Source organism: Citrus clementina, unplaced genomic scaffold (assembly GCF_000493195.1).
Source record: "Citrus clementina cultivar Clemenules unplaced genomic scaffold, Citrus_clementina_v1.0 scaffold_5, whole genome shotgun sequence".
NCBI classification, from domain to species: Eukaryota; Viridiplantae; Streptophyta; class Magnoliopsida; order Sapindales; family Rutaceae; genus Citrus; species Citrus x clementina.
In genome coordinates this window covers 15,163,786-15,185,578 of record NW_006262201.1, presented here as the reverse complement: position 1 = coordinate 15,185,578, position 21,793 = coordinate 15,163,786, and the positions used below count along the sequence as shown (strand labels likewise).

Genomic DNA, 21,793 nt, shown 5'->3' with positions numbered 1-21,793 from the left:
AGATTTATTTTCGAAACAAAATAATAACATATTTAAACAACAACATATATTTTTGTGTGTTAAATAATGCTTCTGAATTATTTTATTTAATGGCTGTCAGAAATTTAATTATTTTTCTTGTATTTCAATGCATTCACGTATCTCATTCTCATTCGCAATAATGGATGATCAATTGAAGGGGAGAAAGTGGTTGGCATTTAAAATATTCAATTATATGTACATATATAGAGAAAGAGAGAGAGAGACACGCAAACACAAAATCCTCAAATTTTGACGTTAATTTTTCTTCGTTTCTTTCTGGGTAATTTTTAAAAACCTCCCCTGAGGTTTGGACTTGTTGTAAGTAGATGGCGAGAATTGATTTATTTGTAAAAAACCCCCTACCGTCAGTTAAGTTTAACATTGACCGTTAGTTGACCGTGCAAAGACAATATTACCCTTAACAATAGTTTATAAACGAAAATAACTAAAAAAAAAACCAAAATTATTAGCTATTTTACACTTTTTAAATTATTGATATTTTCTTAAAGTTTCTATAAAAAAGTTAAAATTAAAAAATTAAATCCTCTTTAAATTATTGATATTTCTTTAAAATTCCTACAAGAAAGATAAAATTTAAAATTTAAAATTTAAAAATGAAATAGTCATAATCTTTAACTATGATATTGTAAATTTTTAGAATTGACAAGGATAAAATTATCAAAAAATAGGGTTTGTGCTTTTTGCACCAATAATTTTAGTTTTTTTTTAGTTATTTTCGTTTACAAACTATTGTTAAGGATAATATTGTCTTTGTACGGTCAACTAACGGTCAATGTTAAACTTAACTGACGGTAGGGGGTTTTTTACAAATAAATCAATTCTCGCCATCTACTTGCAACAAGCCCAAACCTCAGGGGAGGTTTTTAAAAATTACCATTTCTTATTAGATTTTATGAGTTGCATTTCTATATATATTTTGAAAAATAAATGAAAATATTCAAAATTTAAGAATTATTTATATAATGTTAGCCCACTAACCATCTCGTTTATTTTTATAGTCAAAAGAATCATTGTAAGTCAAAACGTTAATTTATTGACACTTGATTAAAAGACAAAAAATGAAATTTTTTTTAACTAAACTAATGCAATTGACTTTGGTTTGAGAGGAAAAATTTAGAACATATATTTTTTTTAAAGATATTTTTATCGAGCGGTTATCAAACAATTTTATTTAGTTGATTATTGAATTAGTTACCTCAGTTCAAGTCAAATCTTAAAAAAAAAAAAAGATGTTTAAAAGTTGATTTTGTTTATCCACTCATCTACCTTTTAAAAGAAATTAAAATATTTATATCCACAAATACGTACGCAGAAAGGAAATGGGAAGCTGCCTAAATCTATAAATGGCCAAAACTTCGGCTAATTTCCATAAATTTCCACTATGTTTTTGCACTAAAATTTGTAGATTTCACATGAGTATAAATGTATAACAAACGCAATAATTTTAGGAGTGCATATTTGAAATGGTTGATGCAGAAATTCGTGATGACGGTGGAATTGGGTCCATAATTATGTGAATTCAATAAATATATAAACAACTTTGGTACTATGCATCTTCGCAAACCATTAGCATTTAATGAGTGGTCCTTGATCTTTTTTTTTTTTTTGGGGGGGGGGGGGGGGAGTGATTTCGAATTTGTGCTTTTAAATTGAGAGAGTATTGAAAGCATTAATACAATAATAACCAAATTGAGGAGCTGCAAATGAAGATTAAATTGATTAATTAAGGAGTACTTGTGATGATGATAATGTTGATCCAACTACTCCCTCTTTATATATTTCATTACTCTAACCACTCCCAACAAATTAATTTCTATGCTCTTCTTGTACCCATGCAACATGGATTCTTCTACTAACGATTGACGATCATGTTTATATGAATAAATTTATTAATAAATAGTGGTTTAAATGCTCTCATAAATTTATTAATAATGATTGACGATTGATAATTTATTAGAAGAGATTATCAATGTTTCAACAAATTCCATCTATATGTTTGTACATGGATAGTATCAATATGTGATTTTAAATATTACATTCAAATCTAATGATATTTATAATTAACAAAAAGAAAATTTAGTTCAATTCGATTAGAGCTCAAAATAGGTCTGATTAATTTGATTCTGAATATTAAAAAAAAAATTCAACCCACATTTATAAAACCCCATAAAGAAGAAAAAAATCAATATGATATTTGTAATTAAGAAATTAATTAAGTTTCAATTTTAAAAAATATTATTAACGTTTAACTTCTTAATCTGTAATTTTGCAAAGCACATGTTAATTAAGTCATAATCTTTGCTATTGAATCTGGTCAAATGAATAATAAGTGAAAATTCAATTTTATATATGATAATGATGGATGTTTCCAGGTTATCTTTAAATAAATGAAGCTCAATTAATTAGCTAACTCTTGAAACTTTTTCATGATCGATCAGATCCACCTTTATAAACTGTGATATCTCAACTATTAATTTTGACTAATTAATTAATAATCATTAGGGAGGGGAAGATTTATGTTAAATGTAAATTTTAGCAATCAAAATAAGCAAAAATTTATATTAATATATGTTTAAAAAATTATTGAAAAGAGATTTTTTTTAATTCATTAACATTTTAAAAAGACAAAAAGTCAAAAAGTACTTTTTTTATTGATTAATCATGATGACTGTAATTAAAATTTTGTATTGAGTTGTCAAGAGCTTGGAGATCTAATAAATAAAAATAGTGCCGAAAACATAAAATGGGAATATCATGGCCGAATTGGTTATCATTACATGTTTATTAATTTAACCTTTAAAGTGCTTTTTATTATACTTGAGCCCATATTTATTATTTACTATAAAATAGCCCTTGTTTGGCGGAGAATGTAATAATAACCTCGATTTGGATGCTTTGAAAACAAGTTAAATTTGGAAATTCTTGATCTTGAGTTGGCACACTTCATTTCATCGCACGAAATCATATTAGTCGTGAAATTGAATAAACAGATTTGAGCGAGTGATGGGTTCATATTTATCTCAGCAATAGCTATAAGTGATGAGGCAGCGTGATAACGGAAGTAGAATAATTTTAAAACAAAATCCACTCACTCCACACAAAGATTAAGTATATGGATCTAAGTTTGATGTGATGGTTGTGAATCACTTTGATAAAAGAATCTAACTTATGATGGATTAAATATGCCAGGGGTGCAACAGGGAGGTGGAGACAGTCAGTCATGCACTCTTGGATTGCAAAGCAGCAAGGAAAATCTGGTATCATGCCACTTCTTCAGTCCAAATACCAAATGCCCAGAATCATGATATTCTAGAATTCATCTATGAGGTGTGGAGCACTTGGGGAAAAACAGAGGCTGAGCAAGCAATAGCTTTCTGTTGGGCAGTATGGTTTGCAAGAAACAAAAGGATTTTCGAAGGAAAAAAGTTAGACCCAAGAGCCTCAGCAGCAAAGGCTGAATCACTTCTAGAAGCATACCATAGAGCTCGAAAACCAGATGCATCTCACATTCATAATGTCAAAAGGATTGTGCAGAAAAAGTGGGAGCCCCCACCTGGAAATTTCCTCAAGGTTAATGTGGATGCAGCAATAAATAACAGGGACCAAGTAGCATGGTTGGGAGCTGTTATAAAAGACCCAAGTGGCAAGATAGTGGTGGCAGGCACAAAGCAAGTTCCACTGAGGGAGGGAGTGAGCTTTGCAGAAGATGAAGCGATGGAGTGGGGCTTGCAGGTAGCAAAAGAACTCTCTCTATCCGCTTTGATCATGGAGGCAGATTGCAAAGAAGTGGTGGACTTACTTAACAACACCAAGGGCAGTAGAACAGGTATAAGCTGGGTTATCTCATACATCCAGGAGAAACGACGTGACTTTAAAGATGTCAAGTTCAGACATATTCCAAGAACTTGTAACACTTGTGCCCATTCCTTGGCAAAGCTTGCTATAGGAGCAAATACTTCAGCTGTCTGGCTGGATCACATTCCAGCCGAGATATTGAATGTATTAAACAGTGTTGTTTGATTTATGAAATGATTACTTTCATTCAAAAAATAATAATAATAGATAATATTATAATTCAATCGACTTAATATTGTAAGATTTTTATAATAAAACTCAACAACAGATAAAGAAAGTAAATCCATTAGGGCAAGGCTATTTGAACTCACCAAAATACTTATTAAATCCAATATTTAATAAATTTTTTAATTATTAAAATGTCCATATAGAAAATTACTATAATAGACAAGACTATATAATTAAATTACATAAAAAATTACAGTTTTTCTCACATATTCTTTATTACTCGATGTATTGTTTTCACATTGTCAATGATTTTTTTAATCCACAAATTAAATTTATTTTTCCTTATTTACACTTTTGACTTTTCTTAATGGAACGAAGTTTTAATGAATTTTCAATACATTTGGATGAAAGCTAGCACAATTCCTCTTGACTTCCACCATCTAATTTCATCATTTCCAATTTCTTTGGATAGGACAACGAATCTTCTTCTCATTCAGTAAGCTTTCTTCTATGTAAGAAAATGAAAAAAAAAAAAAACCATGCAAGAACTGTTGCAATTATTTGAATGTTTTATTTATTATAAATGTATTTGTAATTTTCTTATCAGTTGTTTATTTAAAATTTTTAAGTGTATTATTCCAAATGCATGAAATATCAAGGGGAAAACATCTACTAAAAATTAAAAATAACAAGTTTAAGAATTTGGGATAAAATACTGATGGGAAGAAATCTAGAAATAAAGAAGAAAAGAACAAAGAAAGGAGAAATAATGTGGAAAGAAAATGATGAGAGAAATTATGATAATTTAGTTCAATAAGGGTATTTTGGGTATTAATATGGGTTAGTAAAGCAAAATTGCATATTTTAAATTTTAAAAGTATGTTTATTTAGTAAATGAGTTTAATGAGTAATTAAATGAGTTCAAATAGCCTCACCCAACCCATTAATATTGTGAGATTTTTATAGTAACACTTAGTAATAGATAAAGATAGTAAACCCACCAGGAGAACAAAATAAACAGAGATTTTTATTAATCAAAATAGCTTGCAAAAATAATAACAATACTTTTTTATTTATAATAGGATAAATTTACTTCTCCAAATTAATTCAAATAGAAAAACCAAATTAGAATTAAACTGGAAATAAAAGATTAAACAAATACCATAATGAGGACAAATCTGTGGTACCACTGTTGTATGGTACCACAGATGGATCCAACCATTGGATCTAGCCCACAGTTGTCACCAGAGCTAGATCCAATGGTTGGATCCAGCTGTGGTACCACTGTTGTATGGTGCCACAGTTGTATGGTACCACAGCTGGATCCCCATAATGAAAACATCAAAAAGTTTTACTACTACTAAAATCTTAAAATTTTCAAATAACGTGCTACGTCATTAAGAAATTCTAGAAAGTAGTGGATTATTTAATTAATTTTTTTAATCTCTATATGTAGAAATTTTAAAGAGCAGTCAATAATATTTTTGTGAGTATGTTTGCATCTACAGTCAATAATAATATGGGGTAAGGGTTGGTGTTTTGTGAGTAAAATTTTTTTATTTCCATCCAAAACAAATTAATTAGGCCATTCGCCATCTTGACCCTTTAAAAAAAAAGAAAAATACAGAAAAAAAAGAAATTTATAGAGATTTCGATTTTCATGTCCACTAATTTGTAATGAAGAAGTATAGAAAATATTTGTCCTAATTGTGTGATTCTTTCAAATCTCTTAAAACAATTTTCGGACTCACACAAAATGTTTTACCTCATCATTAGGAATTTCAAAACGAAGGAAAAAGGTTTTGTCTAGCAGTGTATGTGCAGCATTGTACATTGTTAAACTCTTTTTATTGTTTTGTAAAATTAGATAGAATTTAAATTGAAAGGCCACTATATGATAATGAGTAGTGCTACACATTCTAAATTTTTTATCTCAAAAAGTTATCCCAAATTATGTGTCATTAATTGAGTGGTTGATAATTCTTTATAAGATCCAAGTGAATTAATTGTATTATCTCACCAATCAATTGATAAATGACACATCATTTGGGATAACTTTTTGGGATAAAAAAATTTGAGATGTGTAGCATTACTCATATGACAATATGAAGAATTTTAAATTTGATATTGGAATTTGGAAGTCATGAATTTCCACAATGATCTAACTTTTGCTTGTTTAGTAATTGCAATTACTTTTATTTTTAAAGCTCCTTTATTTATTATTTTGTGTATAAAAGGGGAACTCAAAGTCACTTGGTAGGGCGGGCCGGAGAGTTTGGCTAGAAAAATTCTAAGAGCGAAATTTCAAACTCCCCTTTTTATATTAATAACTTTTTCTTTTATGAAATTACAAATAAGAATATAATTATAATTTTAATTAAGTTTTACTATTATTTACTATAAGCTAATCAAATTATAAATATACATTTTTATAATAAAGCTATTACTACTAGCTAATTTATTTCTTTATTGTTTCAAAATTATTATGATATTATTTATCAAAAAAATTAATTATATTATATATTAGGATTAAAAAATAGTTAGGAGTTTATGATTTGTATAGACATTCTAGTTTAATTAGAATTGTATTCGTCATGTTATGTAATTTTAAGTAATAATAAAACTATGATTATAGGAATGGGTGTTATAAGGAAATTAAAGGGGTGTGAAAAGGATTACTCAAATTTTACAACAACAGTTTTGACTTTTGAATTAAATTAGGTCAAGGGCATGGAAGGCCATGGATCCACATATTTGATAGTGGAATTAAAAATAAATATAATAATAATAAAACAAATATCTTTACCATACATAAGGATAATATACGGCGGTTACATATTTTATATTTTTAAGTGACCAAAATTTAAAAGGGTGGGATTTTTTTAAATCCATTAGAATTATTTTTACAATCATTTATTAACAATTTTTTTATTACTATAAAACTTATTAAGTAATTTATCGCAAGAGGTGTGCTAGCGACGGTCGCCATTTCCTTTGCTGCCACGTCTTTTTTTAATTTCTGTGTAATTGTAAATTAATGTTAAAATATTAATATCTTTTAGTTTTATTTTAATATTATTATTTTTATGTATGTGAATTTACCACAATATCCTTGTCCTCTCTCTCTTCAATTTTTTTTTCTCTCTCCTTCTCGTTCTCTTGCCACTGCAAATTGCTTCTCTTCTTCTTCAATTTCTTTGTTTTCTTTTCTTCTTTAATAAAAGCTTGGAAAAAAGAGACAAAGAGGAAAAAAATTTAAAAATAAATACTTTTCTTAATAAAATTTTAAAAAATATTTTATTTTAAAAATAAATAAAAAAAATTATCTAAATCATGTAGATCCTACTACACACCCAAAACAAAATATCGTATCAAATCTGAAGTCGGACAAGTGGAGAGACGGTAATCTTTCAAGCAAAAGGAATATTTTGTTATTTATTTTACTTTTTTTTAAGAAGACTCTGCTTTTAAACTTTTTTTTTCCCTGTGTCTTGTTTTTAAACTCTTTTTTTTTTTTACCTATGTCTCTTTTTTTCAAGCTTTCATTAAAGGAGAAAAGAAAGAAAAGAAATTGAAGAAGAAGAAAGGGAAGTTGCAGTGGCAGGAGAACAAGAAGAAGAGAAAACTTGGCGAGAAGGAGATAAGGATATTGTGGTATCTTTACTATACATAAAGATAATAATAGTATAACAAAACTAAAAGTTATTAATATTTCAACATTAATTTTAACCACATTGCATGGATCACGTATTGTTTATGTGTGTGGTTGTAAGTTACTTAAGAGTCCTTAAAAATTACACACAAACTAAAAAATAAGGCACGTTGTGTCAGTAGAAGAAGTCAGCGACTAAGTCAGTGGGCAATCGATTCTAACACTCCCCTTACTAGATATTATAAGTTAAGAAATAAATAATATTAGTCATCCATACTCGGAGTCAATAATTTTTCTATCTTAAAACCCTAAATTTATTCAATATCAATCATCGTTATATGATTCTAGCTATAAAACTTAGAATTTTAATAATAAGAGTTAAATAGATGATGACGATTGCTGAAATAATTTCTCCATTTTATTCTCTTCGTATTTATAAACTGGTAATGTTCTTGCCACAAGTAGCAAGTCTACATAATAGCAAAGGGTTATTATCATTTCACTGCTTCAAAAATTACCAAATATTAAATGACTACAATAAGTATTGTCTCCTGTCATTTTCTCACTATATTTTTATAAAAATATCATTTTACTACTTTTCTGCTATAACCGTTAGTTAACTAACAAAATACTAATTTCACCCTTCATGATTAAAAAATAAATACTTGAAACTTATTTACAAAATAAATTTGTAATATATTTATTAAAATGGATATATAATATCAACATAATTCTTTTTGCTGGAATTATGATATATGGATTATAAATTTGTCTTTTTTTTTTAACCATGAAGGGTAAAATTGATATTTTATTAGTCAACTAACTGATCAACTAACGGGTCAACTAACGATTGTAACGGAAAAGTAGTAAAATGATATTTGTTGTAACGAAAAAATAGTAAAATGATATTTTTATAAAGATATAGTAGAAAAATGATAGGAGACAATATTTGTTATAGTCATTTGATATTTAACAATTTTTAAAGTACTAAAATGATAATAACCCTAATAGCAAATATTCAATTGAAATAAATTTAATTTTATCAACGAACGTGAGTTATAACATTTCGATTGCTAAGCTTAATCGTTACTTCTCGCTATTCTTACATTGATGGGATCTTAGTTTGTTAAAATAAAGCCCAAGTTTTATTTTAATTGTGTATTTTTTTATTGACAACTGAGGAAGAGAGGTGCAAGTAATTGTACAAAAACTAGAGAGAGAAAGCGAGAGAAGAGAAAAAAAAAATTTGTCCACAAATTTCTTTGACTTTAGTTTATAAGGATATTTTTCGGTATTTAAATAGGTGAATAGAGTAAAAGTTAAAATTTTGAAATTTTAAAATTCTATAGTCAGTGTAGTGGACTAATTGGTATAGACAGTATTTTAGTAGTTTCAAGCAGTCCCACCTAATTTAAAAAAAAATAAGAATACTGTATTAATTTTTATTTTTTAAATTTGGATGAATCAAAATCTCACCTACCAAACAGCAACTCTTGTCCTCCATTGTTATTCGAATTTAGGTAACCACGTATACACAGTACACTCCCAGCTAACTAAGTGACTCCCATAAAGTAAATAGTGTCTTAATTTATTTATTACATGATTTAGAGAATATGCATGCTTGATAATTATATGAAGCTAGCCAGATGCACTGGATGAGTGAATAAGTTGTGCATTATTCAGAAAAAAGGTATAATCAAGATATTATTGAGGTGCTTTAATTAGCATCACTCTAATTTTATCAACGTACTAAGAAATTTTCCAATAACTTGATGAATCATTTACCTTTATTTTATTACTAAAATTGCTTTTGCATTTTTCTAGATGATTATAGAAAAAGGGCATAATATATACATCATTGATTGTGAATTTTGAGTTGGTAAATGTGAATTAACATTTTCTAGTTCTTGCTCCAAATTAATAGTTTGGTTTGTTGCGATAGCAGAAGAACTAGCTCTTGGAATCAAATTTGAATCTTATTAAAAAGGGCTAGTGTGATGTTTAATTTATATTAAATACATAGATAAACACCTCCATTTCGACAAAGAATAGTAAATAAAAATTACAACTAATTTTGCATATTTATTTCAATTTTCCTAAAATAAAAGAAAAAGTATTGATGGAGAAAGAGGCTTGTCAGGCTCAATATATCTGCCACCCCGTCCTTTTGTCCTTTTATAGAGATGAATATAGTATTTTTTTTAACTAATCAAGCACAAGGACTCGCCAATTACAGAATTAACATAGAGATTAAAACGTCTGAAAAGAATTAAGAAAAATACAAGGCAAGCGACAAAGATAGCGGGCTGCTACCTGACAGACATTCTTTGTCCAACTTATAAGTTGTTCATCAGAGCCATCAGAATCTTTCAATCGCATCACATCACGCATGCATAAATCCTAATTCTTATTCTTCTTGATAACGATACCAACATTTCTCCTACTTCCTAACAAACGAATTTTGACCTTTTTTTAAAAAAAGTTCTTTACTCCATTATATATATAGACACACACACACACACACTTCTTGTCACCATCTTCGACTGAAAATGAGACACTAGCTTGTATCAAAATCTCTACCATTACAAATTTGCTGCACCCTCCACAAGTTCTCTTTACAGTTCCAAAAGCTTCATTCCATGTACGGACTTGTGTCTTGTAACCCAAAACTTGGAAGGGCAATGATCACATTGAACATTGTAACAAAATAATAAAAATTGGACATAGTAACAAAATCATAAAATTTGTTATGGCTATAATATACATGATGTAAGATAAATGAACCATTTCCCTACATGACCACAAAGGGATAAGCTAATTGACCATGGGTTATTTTTACATACCTCCCTTGAGGTTTCACATAATATCAGTTTAATAGAAAGTATCTCCATATTTTTACATCCCTCCCCTGCAGTTAGTATTTCCGTCAGTTGACCGTTAGTGGACTAACAAGAGGACGAAAATACCCTTTCAAGGTTGACAGTCTTCTTTCATCCAACAAAAACTCAAATCCCCTGTACCACCTCACCAACAAAACCACATCCTTGTTTTCTTAAAATCAAGCTTTCCATTTTTGATATTTTTCCCCAAAAATTCAAATAAAAAATCAATTCGAAAAAACTAAACCTCATAACATGTCCAACGTCATCTAACTTTAGCTTGGTATCCATAACAACAGCACCAAATGTTGCTATGAAAGCACTGTCGACTAAACTTCAATTTATGTCCGCGGCACAACCAAAATAATTTATATCAATTAAATTAGCCAATTCTAAAAGCAAATAAACACAATTCGTCCCTCTGCCAACAACAACCTGCACCAGTGAGAAAAGAAGAAAATAAGATCGGTTCCACGAAGAAGAAATAAAAAGAAAATGAAGGAAGAACAAACAAGGAGGGAAGCAGATGGTCACGATGATGGTGATGGGGTCTTTTCCTAAAGTTTATGAAAAGATGAGCTTTCCGACGAAGATCAGCCGCTGGTGGTCCAGTGGAATCCCTTCCTTGTCCTGGATCTTAACCTTGACATTGTCGATCGTGTCGGAGCTCTCCACCTCGAGAGTGATGGTCTTGCCGGTCAAAGTTTTCACAAAGATCTGCATCTGTTAATCGTAATCAAAGCAAATAAATTAATTTTATTTAACTAATGTTGGCAGCTTTGCTGTTAGTGACTTAGGGTTTACTGCGGCGGCGACGGTCGCTAGTGCTGTTGGTGGATTGAGTGCTGCCATGGCTGCTCAGCTTGTCTGGACCCCAGTTGATGTTGTGACTCAGAGGCTTATGGTGGCTAATGGGGCCGATGCTAGATACGTAAATGGGGTTGATATGTTTAGGAAGATTGTTAGAAATGATGGGGTTAGAGGATTGTATATGGGTTTCGGGATTTCAATCTTGACAAATGCACCATCAAATGCAGTTTGGTGGGCGTCTTATTCCGTTGCTCAAAGGCTTGTTTGGGGTGGAGTTGGGTGTTTCTTGCGCAGGAAATATGGTGACCGTGAGGGTGATATGATGATGATTAGGCCGGATTCAAAAACTGTGATGGCATTTCAGGGAGTGAGTGCAGCCATGGTTGGTGGTTTATCGACTTTGATTATGATGCCACTTGATACGATTAAAACGAATTTTAAATGAACTTTTACGATTTTAGCGTACTGATGATATACATAACTTTATACTAACTGCAGGAGAGGGATGTAAAAATACAGAGATACTTTTTATTAAACTGATATTAGGTGAAACCTCAGGGGAGGTATGTAAAAATAACCCAATTGACCATGCACTTGTACACAAACTTTTATGAATCTCATCATTTAATTTTTGTTCGTGTTTGGACAGCCATTTTTAGCCCTCGACCGAATCCAAGGATCAAAAACCAATGCGGGGGACACTAGAAGGCTGCCATTTGATAATACAAAATGAAATACTTGACGTCTATATGTGGTAAATTGAATATGCATATAATGAAGCCCAAAAATAATAATAAAATTTAAAAAATACAAACGTACTTGTGCACACTAGGCCTCGTAAAAATATTAATTCAAAGTCATAATATGGCGCAAAATCAGACATAAATCAAACCATTAATTCAGATTTTTCTGATTTTTAACGCTACTCTAACTTAAGCTGGAATATAATGCTCAATGAAGTCTAATAAAGCCATATCACAAGTTGTGGCGATGCATGACCAATGGCAACGATGTTCATAGTGAGCGAGACAATCTGACAAACATTATCAAAGTGATCTTCATAAACTCTTCTAGCCCTCTTCACTTGTAAAATTCGAAGTCGGTGTCGGGCTTCTTCACATTGGTCCGATAACCCTTTTCAAAGTCCTTGGGGAGTATGACATACCTGTTCTTGCGCACAGCATGCATTCCTGCCTCTTGGCAGATGGCTGCAATCTGTCGTCAAAGAACACCAAGAAGATTAACTAACAATCCCAAATATAAGCAAAGAAATTAAATAATTTATGATGTGAACAAATCTTAAATCATAAATTAAGCATAAATGACCTAAATTTTACACCAATCCCATACAACACACCAAAAATCACCTTCCCCTGCTCTCTCTCCTTCATTAGAAGGGCAAAAAGTTAACCCACCAGCCAATTCAAAGCATAGATCATCCGTATGCAAGTCAATGAGATTCATGAAGTACACTTTACATAATTTTTATTAGCAACATCACATCTGCGGTAAAATTGTTTTAGTTTTAATATCATAATCCTTTAGAATCTTCAGCCTCCTAACATCTGCAGTGCTAAAGAAGTACATACACGGTAAAAGGAAGTCAATTACCCTGCATCCCTGACCAAACTGCCTCTTGTCGGAAAACTAATAAACTTTAATGCAAGGATGAACAAAATGACAAAAGAGCTTTTCCTGCTAAATGAACTAAAACGAAATGAAAGGCTTTCGTGCGGTCAGCAACCTCCTTCAAATGGCTGGAAAGAGAGCTTTTGAAGGCAATGTTCTACACTTCTACTAGCTTATACTTCTTTCAAATTTGTATTCTATTCTTGAATTTTTACTTTCAAGAGGTTATACAGCTTTTACTACTCCATCCCATTAGATTCAAAACAGTACATCTACGTGACAAGAGAGGAATGGCCGAAAGAAGAACCATGTTAAATGTTCAAAGTTCCAGTGCTTTATGACACAAAGTGACAACTATAATAACTTAAGTTTTTGAAACAAATATGTACAAAGAAGTAAAAAATCAACTGACCTCAGCAGCACTGATTTTATCCGGACGGGAAACATAATCCTCCAAGTCTACCTCATCGCTTAAGTTCATCTTTGCCGTGCAAACCTGGGCAAAACCAGGCCATGGCATAAAATGGATTAGACTTCTGAGAGCCATTCATGACAAAGAAAGACATTACAAATGGGAATGCATACAAAAGCCACCTGAAAAACGAGCCTCTTTTGTCGTCTATCAGGCAAAGGAAATTCAATTTTTCGGTCAAGCCTTCCAGGACGGAGAAGTGCAGGGTCCAATGTGTCAGCCCGATTTGTTGCCATGATGACCTTAACATTTACAGTCTGATCAAATCCGTCCATCTAGAATTGCATTTAATCAAAACAACATAGTTAGAAAGATAAACAACTTTCATAGCATTTCCTGATTTCTTTACTGCAAACCTAAAATAATAATCTCTATAGAAATAAATATCCAAAAATATCAACAAAACTAGTTGATTGAATTTCAGGAGATAGTAAGCCATACCTGATTGAGGAGTTCCATAAGGATTCGTTGAACTTCTCTATCAGCTCCAGTTTGAGCATCAAACCTAGCTGTAGCTATAGCATCTACCTCATCAATAAAAATAATAGCAGGGCATTCTCTTTAGCAAGACGAAAAACATCCCGAACCATTCGTGGACCCTTAACCCAAAAATTATTAGGCAATTAGTGCCAGATCAAACAGATATAAAACAATAGAAAAAATCACCAAATCATATTGTAACATTTACTTTATTAACCAAAAACCAACTTCCTGTTTAACAAAATCCATTCAGATTGAAACATTCACACAACTTAAACTCAAAATTACCAGATATACAAAATATATATGAAAGAGAAAGAAAATGGAAAGATAAAGCACATGCAAACACGAGGACAAATCACGAAAGATGGCCTTCAGATTATTTGTTGCTTAAACCATAAATGTGATACATCAAGACCATTGGCTATCACTCTAATACTTACAAAAGCAACTCAACAGAGGTTCCTGATTACAATAAGAATAATGCAACATGAAAAGAATACTTCAGAATCATATTCCAATTACTCAAGGCCACCCCAAAGAACTCATCAAATGACATCATAAGAAAATTTTTAATACCCTAAAGTCAGTTTAAAATACTGGATATTCTTCCCAAAGAGACAAAGGGATCCCAAATCATCAACTAAAAGTAGGCTTTAAGATTTTGCATCCACACATTTTACAGGCCCAATAATCAAGTCATATATAGAGACGCAATAGCAGGACATCCCACCCTTCATATCAAATATTTAGCCCCTATACAGAAACTTTAATGACAAATCAATCTTTACACGGCAATCTTTACACATAGCAAAAAAAAAAAAAAAAAAAAGAAGCCCATCTTATAGCCTGGTAACCAGCAGTGCAGAAGAAGTGCTGAAGGGTGTTCAGAATCCAATCCGTCTAATCCGCAAAAATCTGATCTGTAAAAATCCGCTCTGCGGATTGGTGGATTGGATTGGATTGAAAATTTTAAAATCTACAATCGGTGAATTGGATAAGGATTTACGACAAAAAAATTAAAAATATATATTTATTTAATTAAAAAATAAAACTTGTAAATGTGGTGTTACTACTTATTAATAAATAAATAAGTTAAAATGTAGTTACATTAAAACTATACATGTATTATACGATAATAATATATAATACATAATTAGATAACTGAATAATTAAATAAACAAATATACCTTTCTAAACAATTAATTTTAGTTGATTTTTATAATTTTAGTTAATTTTCATGTACTGATTTAAACAAATGAGATTCTTTCTTTTCACTGTGTTATATTTCGAGACTTTGAATGTATTATTCTAACTTTATTTAAACACTTAATTTATTAAATCTTATTCAATTTTGAATTTAATCGGTAGTAAAATTATTTTTATATTAGATTTTTTACTTAATTAGTTCGTAGAATGAACATAATTAAATTTTTTAATCAGCAAACCACTCCGCAAAATAGTGGATTGGATATGGATTTGGTCAAATCCGCATCCGATCCACAGATGTATGGATTAGATTTGGATTGAATTCTCCAATCTGTGGATTTGATTGGATTGGATTGGATTGAAAATTTACAATCCGCAAAATCATTGATCGGATATGGATTGATATCCAATCCGCAAACACCCCTAGTCAATTATGGCTCACAAATGAGAGAAAACAAGCTATGATTGTGGTTCAAATAGAGTATGGCAACAAGGTTTGTAGTTGAAACAAAAATAAACAGATTATTTGCATGAGCATATGGCATCACCAGAAAAAAATGTATAATGAGTATGACTCATAAAACAGGTGTAGCAGAAAATCACTGTAAAAGGAATTTGGTTAGAAATACTGTAAAGAAAGTAAATTAGTTACAATAATTGCATATTTCGAGCATAGACATCACTTTCTCTAGATTATTTGCATGAACATATGGCATCACCAGAAAAAAAAGTATAATAAGTATGACTCATAAAACAGGTGTGGCGGAAAATCATTGGAAAAGGAATTTGGTTAGAAATACTGTAAAGGAAGTAAATTAGTTATAATAATTGCATATTTCAAGCATAGACATCACTTTCTCTAGAAACAGACAACAAAAAAAGCCAGCAAAATGAAAACGTTCACTTAAACTACGCAACTTGATATAAAACTCTCCAGTCAGATTGCCAAAATAGTGAAGCATTAGTCACAGCTCAACTATCTCTATAAGTATACTTCTCCTGATCACCTTCCCCAGGGAGTAATACTACTTTCTATCAATAGCATAATTTATGTAGTTATCCAGCAATAGCATATGAATAGAAATTATAATGTGAAACTAGAATATTTGCTTATGTTTCAACCATACCTCACCCAGGTACTTCTGAACAAACTCAGAGCCAACAACTCTAATGAATGCTGCAGTTGTATGATTGGCAACAGCCTTCGCAAGCATAGTTTTACCAGTTCCAGGAGGACCATAAAGTAAAACACCACGTGGAGGATCTATACCAATTTGCTTGTATAGCTCATGGTGAGTCAGCGGTAACTCCACAGCCTCACGAATTTCCTGCTTTTGAATATCACATCCTCCAATATCCTAGCACAATAAAGTTCAGTCCAAACATTAGCTACAAGAATTGAATCCCCAAAAACAAGAGAAATGCACCAAGACCCATTTTTTCCTCTTCAAGTTTATTCTTGCCCCTAATTTTTTCTTCAATTATTTGAAAACTAAGTGAATTCACCCAACCGAAGAAACCAAAAAAAAAATTCAACTATACATTTAACTACAATAAAAACAAGCAATAATTCAGGAAAATTCAATCCAAACATGAAAAACACAAGTAATTTTCTCTTCAGTTACTTAAACCCAAATAACCTTGCAGAATTAGCCCAGACCGCAGCAATTGCAATGTTAGTTCAAGCAAGAAATATTTAAGACACTGTTGCCCTAATTTAGTTCAGTTACTTCGAAACTAACTAAACATACACAATTACCCCTAGCCCTAGTACTAAAAACCAAACCCTAGCAGAAGAAGCAAGTAAAAGGAAAAAAAATTGAAGTTTTAAATAAAACAAAAGGATTTATATAACTAACATTATAAGTAACGTCGGGCTTCTCGGACTGGCTTAGAAGAGAAATACTGGAATCGGCTTCCGGCGGAAGAACGTCAACAAGGGCGTTAGAGTGACGGTGGAGAGCGACGGAAGCGGACGGTTTCAACAACTCCCGATTAATAGTGCTAAGAATCCTGACGTAGTAGTTAGAGCCGGTGGTGGACCCCACGATGCCGTTATTCTGGTCCACCATCTCCATGAACTGTCCGATTACCAACGGCACCGATTGGATCCGCTTCACCTCCTCCTGGGCGCGTAGCAGTTCACGCTTCAAGTTCTTTTGCTCGTCTTTGACGTACTCTTCTTGGATGTCGATGAACTCGAGCTGCCGTTGCAGGGATTTAAGTCGGCTGTAGAGGTCGTCTTCGTCCGACCATTGCTCCGTCAGATCGGATCTTGTTGACGGTGGTGGCTCCGATACTGGCTTCGGGTCTAGAACCATCGCTGAGGCTGCCATTGTTTTGTTGAGAGGAATTTGGAGTGACCAGCAAGAAATTGTAACGAAGGATTGGTCGATTGATGATTGTCAAAATTTTTTTTTTCTTAATAAAGGAACCGAGCCCCTTTTATATATGACGTCGTTAAATATAGATTACTTAAGATTCGAATACTCTATCGAAGGGAAAACCGACTTGAATTTGATCCAATTTGGGTTGGGCCTTTCGGCTCTGACTTGAATTCGGGTCCAATTTGCAGTTGGGCCGTGGATGATAAATATCCAATTATAGATGGATAATATCCATCCAAATACAAATTCATAATTATTCATGATGAATATATTTATATTTATATCTAATATTTAATATTAGATATGGATATGGATTTTATCTATATAGATATGGATATTCATGGATATTTAATTTTTATTATATAAAAAATAATAAAAAATAAAATAAAAATAATAATATAGAATAGTTAAAATTAGTATTAGGTTCTAATGTCAAATAAAAAATAATAAACATAACAAATATCAAAACTATCAATTAAAAAAAATTATAATATGAAATTAAAAATTAATTTAAAATTAAATACAAAAAGTTCATTCTTCTAACGCATCATTAATCTCCAATCTTCTAACACATCATTAATCTCCAACTAGATCATCATCATTAATCTGCAAATTAAAGCAAAACATTAAACAACTAAATAATTTGTATTATTTAGGACCATGATCATTCATAATTGAACATCACAATCAGCATCAAGCACATACAAAAAAAATAAAAAATAAAATAAACACTATTCAGAACATGGTTGGGTCTCTTCTTCATCATCATTATCAATCATTTCTCTATTTATTTCTTCCCCATTCATCACCTTATCTTTAGGAATCTCACCTAATTTAAAAAAAAACTTGTAAAATATAAAGAAAACAAATACTATCAAAATCAAATAAGTGCAGAAGTGAGCTGAATTCGATACCTTTTAATTGAGTCCATATCCAATTATGAGTACACATTAAGGCCTCTACTATACTCGGATGAAGTCTATTACGATGTGGGCTTAAACATCGACCTCCCGCACTAAAAGCAGATTCGGAAGCAACTATAGAGACCGGAACATCCAGCAAATCTCTAGTAATCTCAGAAAATATCAGATATCTACTTCTATTCACCTTCCACCACATTAAAATATCGAAGTCTGGAGTAGTCTTATCCTCTTCTTCCAAGTAAGTATCTAACTTCGACTTAACTCGTTTATGAATATATTGGTTTTTGAATGCATTAAATTTTTGCACATCCCACATGCCCATCACAACCGAACTAGAACTAGAATTACAAACAACACTAGACTCACCAAATCCTTCAGCCAAATTCGATCCAACCATACTCTTTTTTTTTTTTTTATATATTTTGAATATAAGTCAGACCAGAGAGTACGGATTCTATCAATATGAGTTGATTCATCACTACCATAAATTTGAGGAAAGAAATAATCCACTAGAACCATTTTGTATATAGGATCCAATACAACAGCAACAACCATCACAACATGGATTTCATCCCAATATTTTCCAAACTTTTCTAACATACTTTTCACCATATTTTTTTATCATATCACATGAAGAATTAAGCCAAGCATTCGATGATAATCTAATTTCACAAATTATTGGAAAAAATAAGTTAGCTATTGGGTATTTAGTGCCAGAAAACATCTCAGTCATAGTATAGAAGGGTTTCAAATGCTCACATACTACTCTCGCCAACTCCCACTCCACTTCAGTAGGCAAGTGCTTATATTGGTTATCACGATGTTTCAAACGAGTAAAAACATCTTTATAAATCAAAGCAACTTCAAGCATTAAATATGTCGAATTCCACCTAGTTTTACAATCAAGCACTAAACTCTTAGAACAATTTAACTTCAATTGGCGATTAGCCGTATCTTCAAATAACTCTATACTTTTAGGTGATGATGTCCAGTAATTAACAATGTTTCTAACTTTTTCAATCCCATCTCCTATCGTATCTAACCCATCCTTAACAATTAAATTTAAAATGTGAGCATAACATCTCACATGCAACAATTTTCCATTTAATAAGAATGAATCGGGAGGAAACTTAGCCAACAAAAGCAGAATCATAACATCATTAGTAGAACAAATATCAATGGTTATTGTAGATAACCTTCGATCTACATTCCAATCCAATAGACACTTAGCCAACTCATTAGAAAGTGCTTCAACAGTATGTGGAGAAGGCACATATATAAATCTACACAATTCATAAAAAATAAAACAAATTACCGCTAGAAGAATAAATAAAATAAAGTACATATAATAAAATATAAATAAATTTATTAAACTTTTAAACTGGTACCTTAAGATCTGATTCCGTAGAGTCCACGAATTGTCAATAAAATGCGCTCTCACGACCATATATCCCTTTTTTTGATTGCTAGATGTCCACATATCCATAGTAATGGAAACTTTACTAGTAATATCCTCCAACAAAGCCATTGTCTTAGCCTTTTCAAATTCAAACAGCTTAAAAACTTCTCTTTTCACAGTGTTCCTGCAAATTTTACCAAGCAAAGGCTGAACAAAACTCATCAAATCCCTAAACCCTTCATACTCAACAAATCTCAAAGGAAGCTCATGCATGATTATCATTCTTGCTATTTTCTGTCTAGCAAGTTCTTTATCAAATGCAGTGGAATCAAATGCTGAAATTGTTGAAGTTTCATCATCTTTTTTCTTGTAGATCTTAGATGCTTGACTAGGGCTAGAAGCTGGAGCTGGAGCTGATTCTTGTATCCGTTTGGGACACCTATCAATATGGTTTAACAAATGCGAAGTTCCACTTAACAAATGATTTATCATTCTTGCTATTTTTTTTCTAGCAAGTGCTTTATCAAATGCAGTGGAATCAAATGCTGAAATTGTTGAAGTTTCATCATCTTTTTTCTTGTAGATCTTAGATGCTTGACTAGGGCTAGAAGCTGGAGCTGGAGCTGATTCTTGTATCCGTTTGGGACACCTATCAATATGGTTTAACAAATGCGAAGTTCCACTTAACAAATGATTTATCATTCTTGCTATTTTTTTTCTAGCAAGTGCTTTATCAAATGCAGTGGAATCAAATGCTGAAATTGTTGAAGTTTCATCATCTTTTTTCTTGTAGATCTTAGATGCTTGACTAGGGCTAGAAGCTGGAGCTGGAGCTGATTCTTGTATCCGTTTGGGACACCTATCAATATGGTTTAACAAATGCGAAGTTCCACTTAACAGATGGTTTATCATTCTTACTATTTTCTGTCTAGCAAGTACTTTATCAAATGCAGTGGAATCAAATGCTGAAATTGTTGAAGTTTCATCATCTTTTTTCTTGTAGACCTTAGATGCTTGACTAGGGCTAGAAGCTGGAGCTGGAGCTAATTCTTGTATCCGTTTGGGACACCTATCAATATGGTTTAACAAATGCAAAGTTCCACTTGATTGCTGTCCAGCAAAACCTTTGCCACAATGATTACACACTGCCTTAATTTCTCCATTAATTGTTCTCCTTGTAAAATGGCCCCAAACTCTAGATGTTTGTCTCAATGAGCTTCTAGGTTGTCCTTCCGAGTCTCGTTTTGTACCTCCATTAATTGAATGAGTTTGTGGATTTTCAGCATTAACATTACTTGAGGCTTGAGGGTTTAATTGAACAACAGGATCAAAATCAAAATCAGACATAATTAACATGAAAAATAGACATTACAGAGCAGTCATTAACAAGCTACTTCTTTTTTATTTCTTTTGTTTCTTTTTTTAGTAGACTGTGCTAAGAAAATAATTTGACAATTAAAAGTAAACTTTCAGAACTAGCTAGCTCGTTTGTTTGGAAGTAGTAGTAGTGCTTAATATGAACCATATAGAGATCAATTAGATGATAATCTGTTTGCATAAATTTACAGAACTATCCAGTACAAATAAATGAGAAATATAGCAGACATATTGTTAGAAAAAGATTGATGATGTTGTAAAACACTTGAAAGCTTTTTTGAATGGGAAATAATGCAGTACCGACAAAGAAAATTAAGAAGCCAAATCACTATTACAATCAAATAATTCATAATATGTCAGTATTGACACTACTGTTTGTAGAAATGTTAATTTTTTTATGTTGGCTTTATTCTCCGATCTTATTATAATTCAGAAACTACTTAGAACTAGTCTCAATATTATTATATATTAAGAGCATCCAAGCCCAGTACTCTACCTTACGGTTTGATAT

General features: G+C 31.5%; 3 protein-coding genes across 3 annotated transcripts; 2 read left to right on the top strand and 1 right to left on the bottom strand.

Moving 5' to 3' along the window:
• The first annotated feature begins 2,796 nt into the window (after window positions 1-2,796).
• LOC112097964 lies at window positions 2,797-4,062 on the top strand. Its single transcript, XM_024183559.1, has 2 exons — window positions 2,797-2,808; window positions 3,232-4,062. Exons 1-2 carry the CDS (start codon window positions 2,797-2,799, stop codon window positions 4,060-4,062), a joined length of 843 nt encoding a protein of 280 aa, XP_024039327.1.
• A 7,384-nt stretch (window positions 4,063-11,446) lies between these two features.
• On the top strand, window positions 11,447-12,139 carry LOC112097963. The gene is made up of 3 exons (XM_024183558.1): window positions 11,447-11,795; window positions 11,905-11,969; window positions 12,056-12,139. The coding sequence occupies exons 1-3, from the start codon at window positions 11,447-11,449 to the stop codon at window positions 12,137-12,139; spliced, it is 498 nt and encodes a 165-aa protein (XP_024039326.1).
• A 45-nt stretch (window positions 12,140-12,184) lies between these two features.
• Window positions 12,185-17,645, bottom strand: LOC18040477 (26S proteasome regulatory subunit 6B homolog). The gene is given in 7 exon segments (XM_024184317.1): window positions 12,185-12,621; window positions 13,448-13,531; window positions 13,630-13,782; window positions 13,949-14,061; window positions 14,064-14,106; window positions 16,324-16,554; window positions 17,056-17,645. Coding segments are annotated over 7 exon segments (1,236 nt in total). The 5' UTR covers window positions 17,533-17,645; the 3' UTR covers window positions 12,185-12,486.
• Between the last annotated feature and the right edge of the window lie 4,148 nt (window positions 17,646-21,793).

Bases quoted from the DNA above. Each gene is read 5' to 3' on its own strand.
- LOC112097963 (XM_024183558.1), top strand. From the start codon at position 11,447: ATGGCTGCTCAGCTTGTCTGGACCCCAGTTGATGTTGTGACTCAGAGG. The intron at 11,796-11,904 runs GTTTATCGACTT...TACTAACTGCAG, and splicing joins GAGTGCAGCCATGGTTGGTG to GAGAGGGATGTAAAAATACA. The intron at 11,970-12,055 runs GTATGTAAAAAT...GTGTTTGGACAG, and splicing joins TAGGTGAAACCTCAGGGGAG to CCATTTTTAGCCCTCGACCG.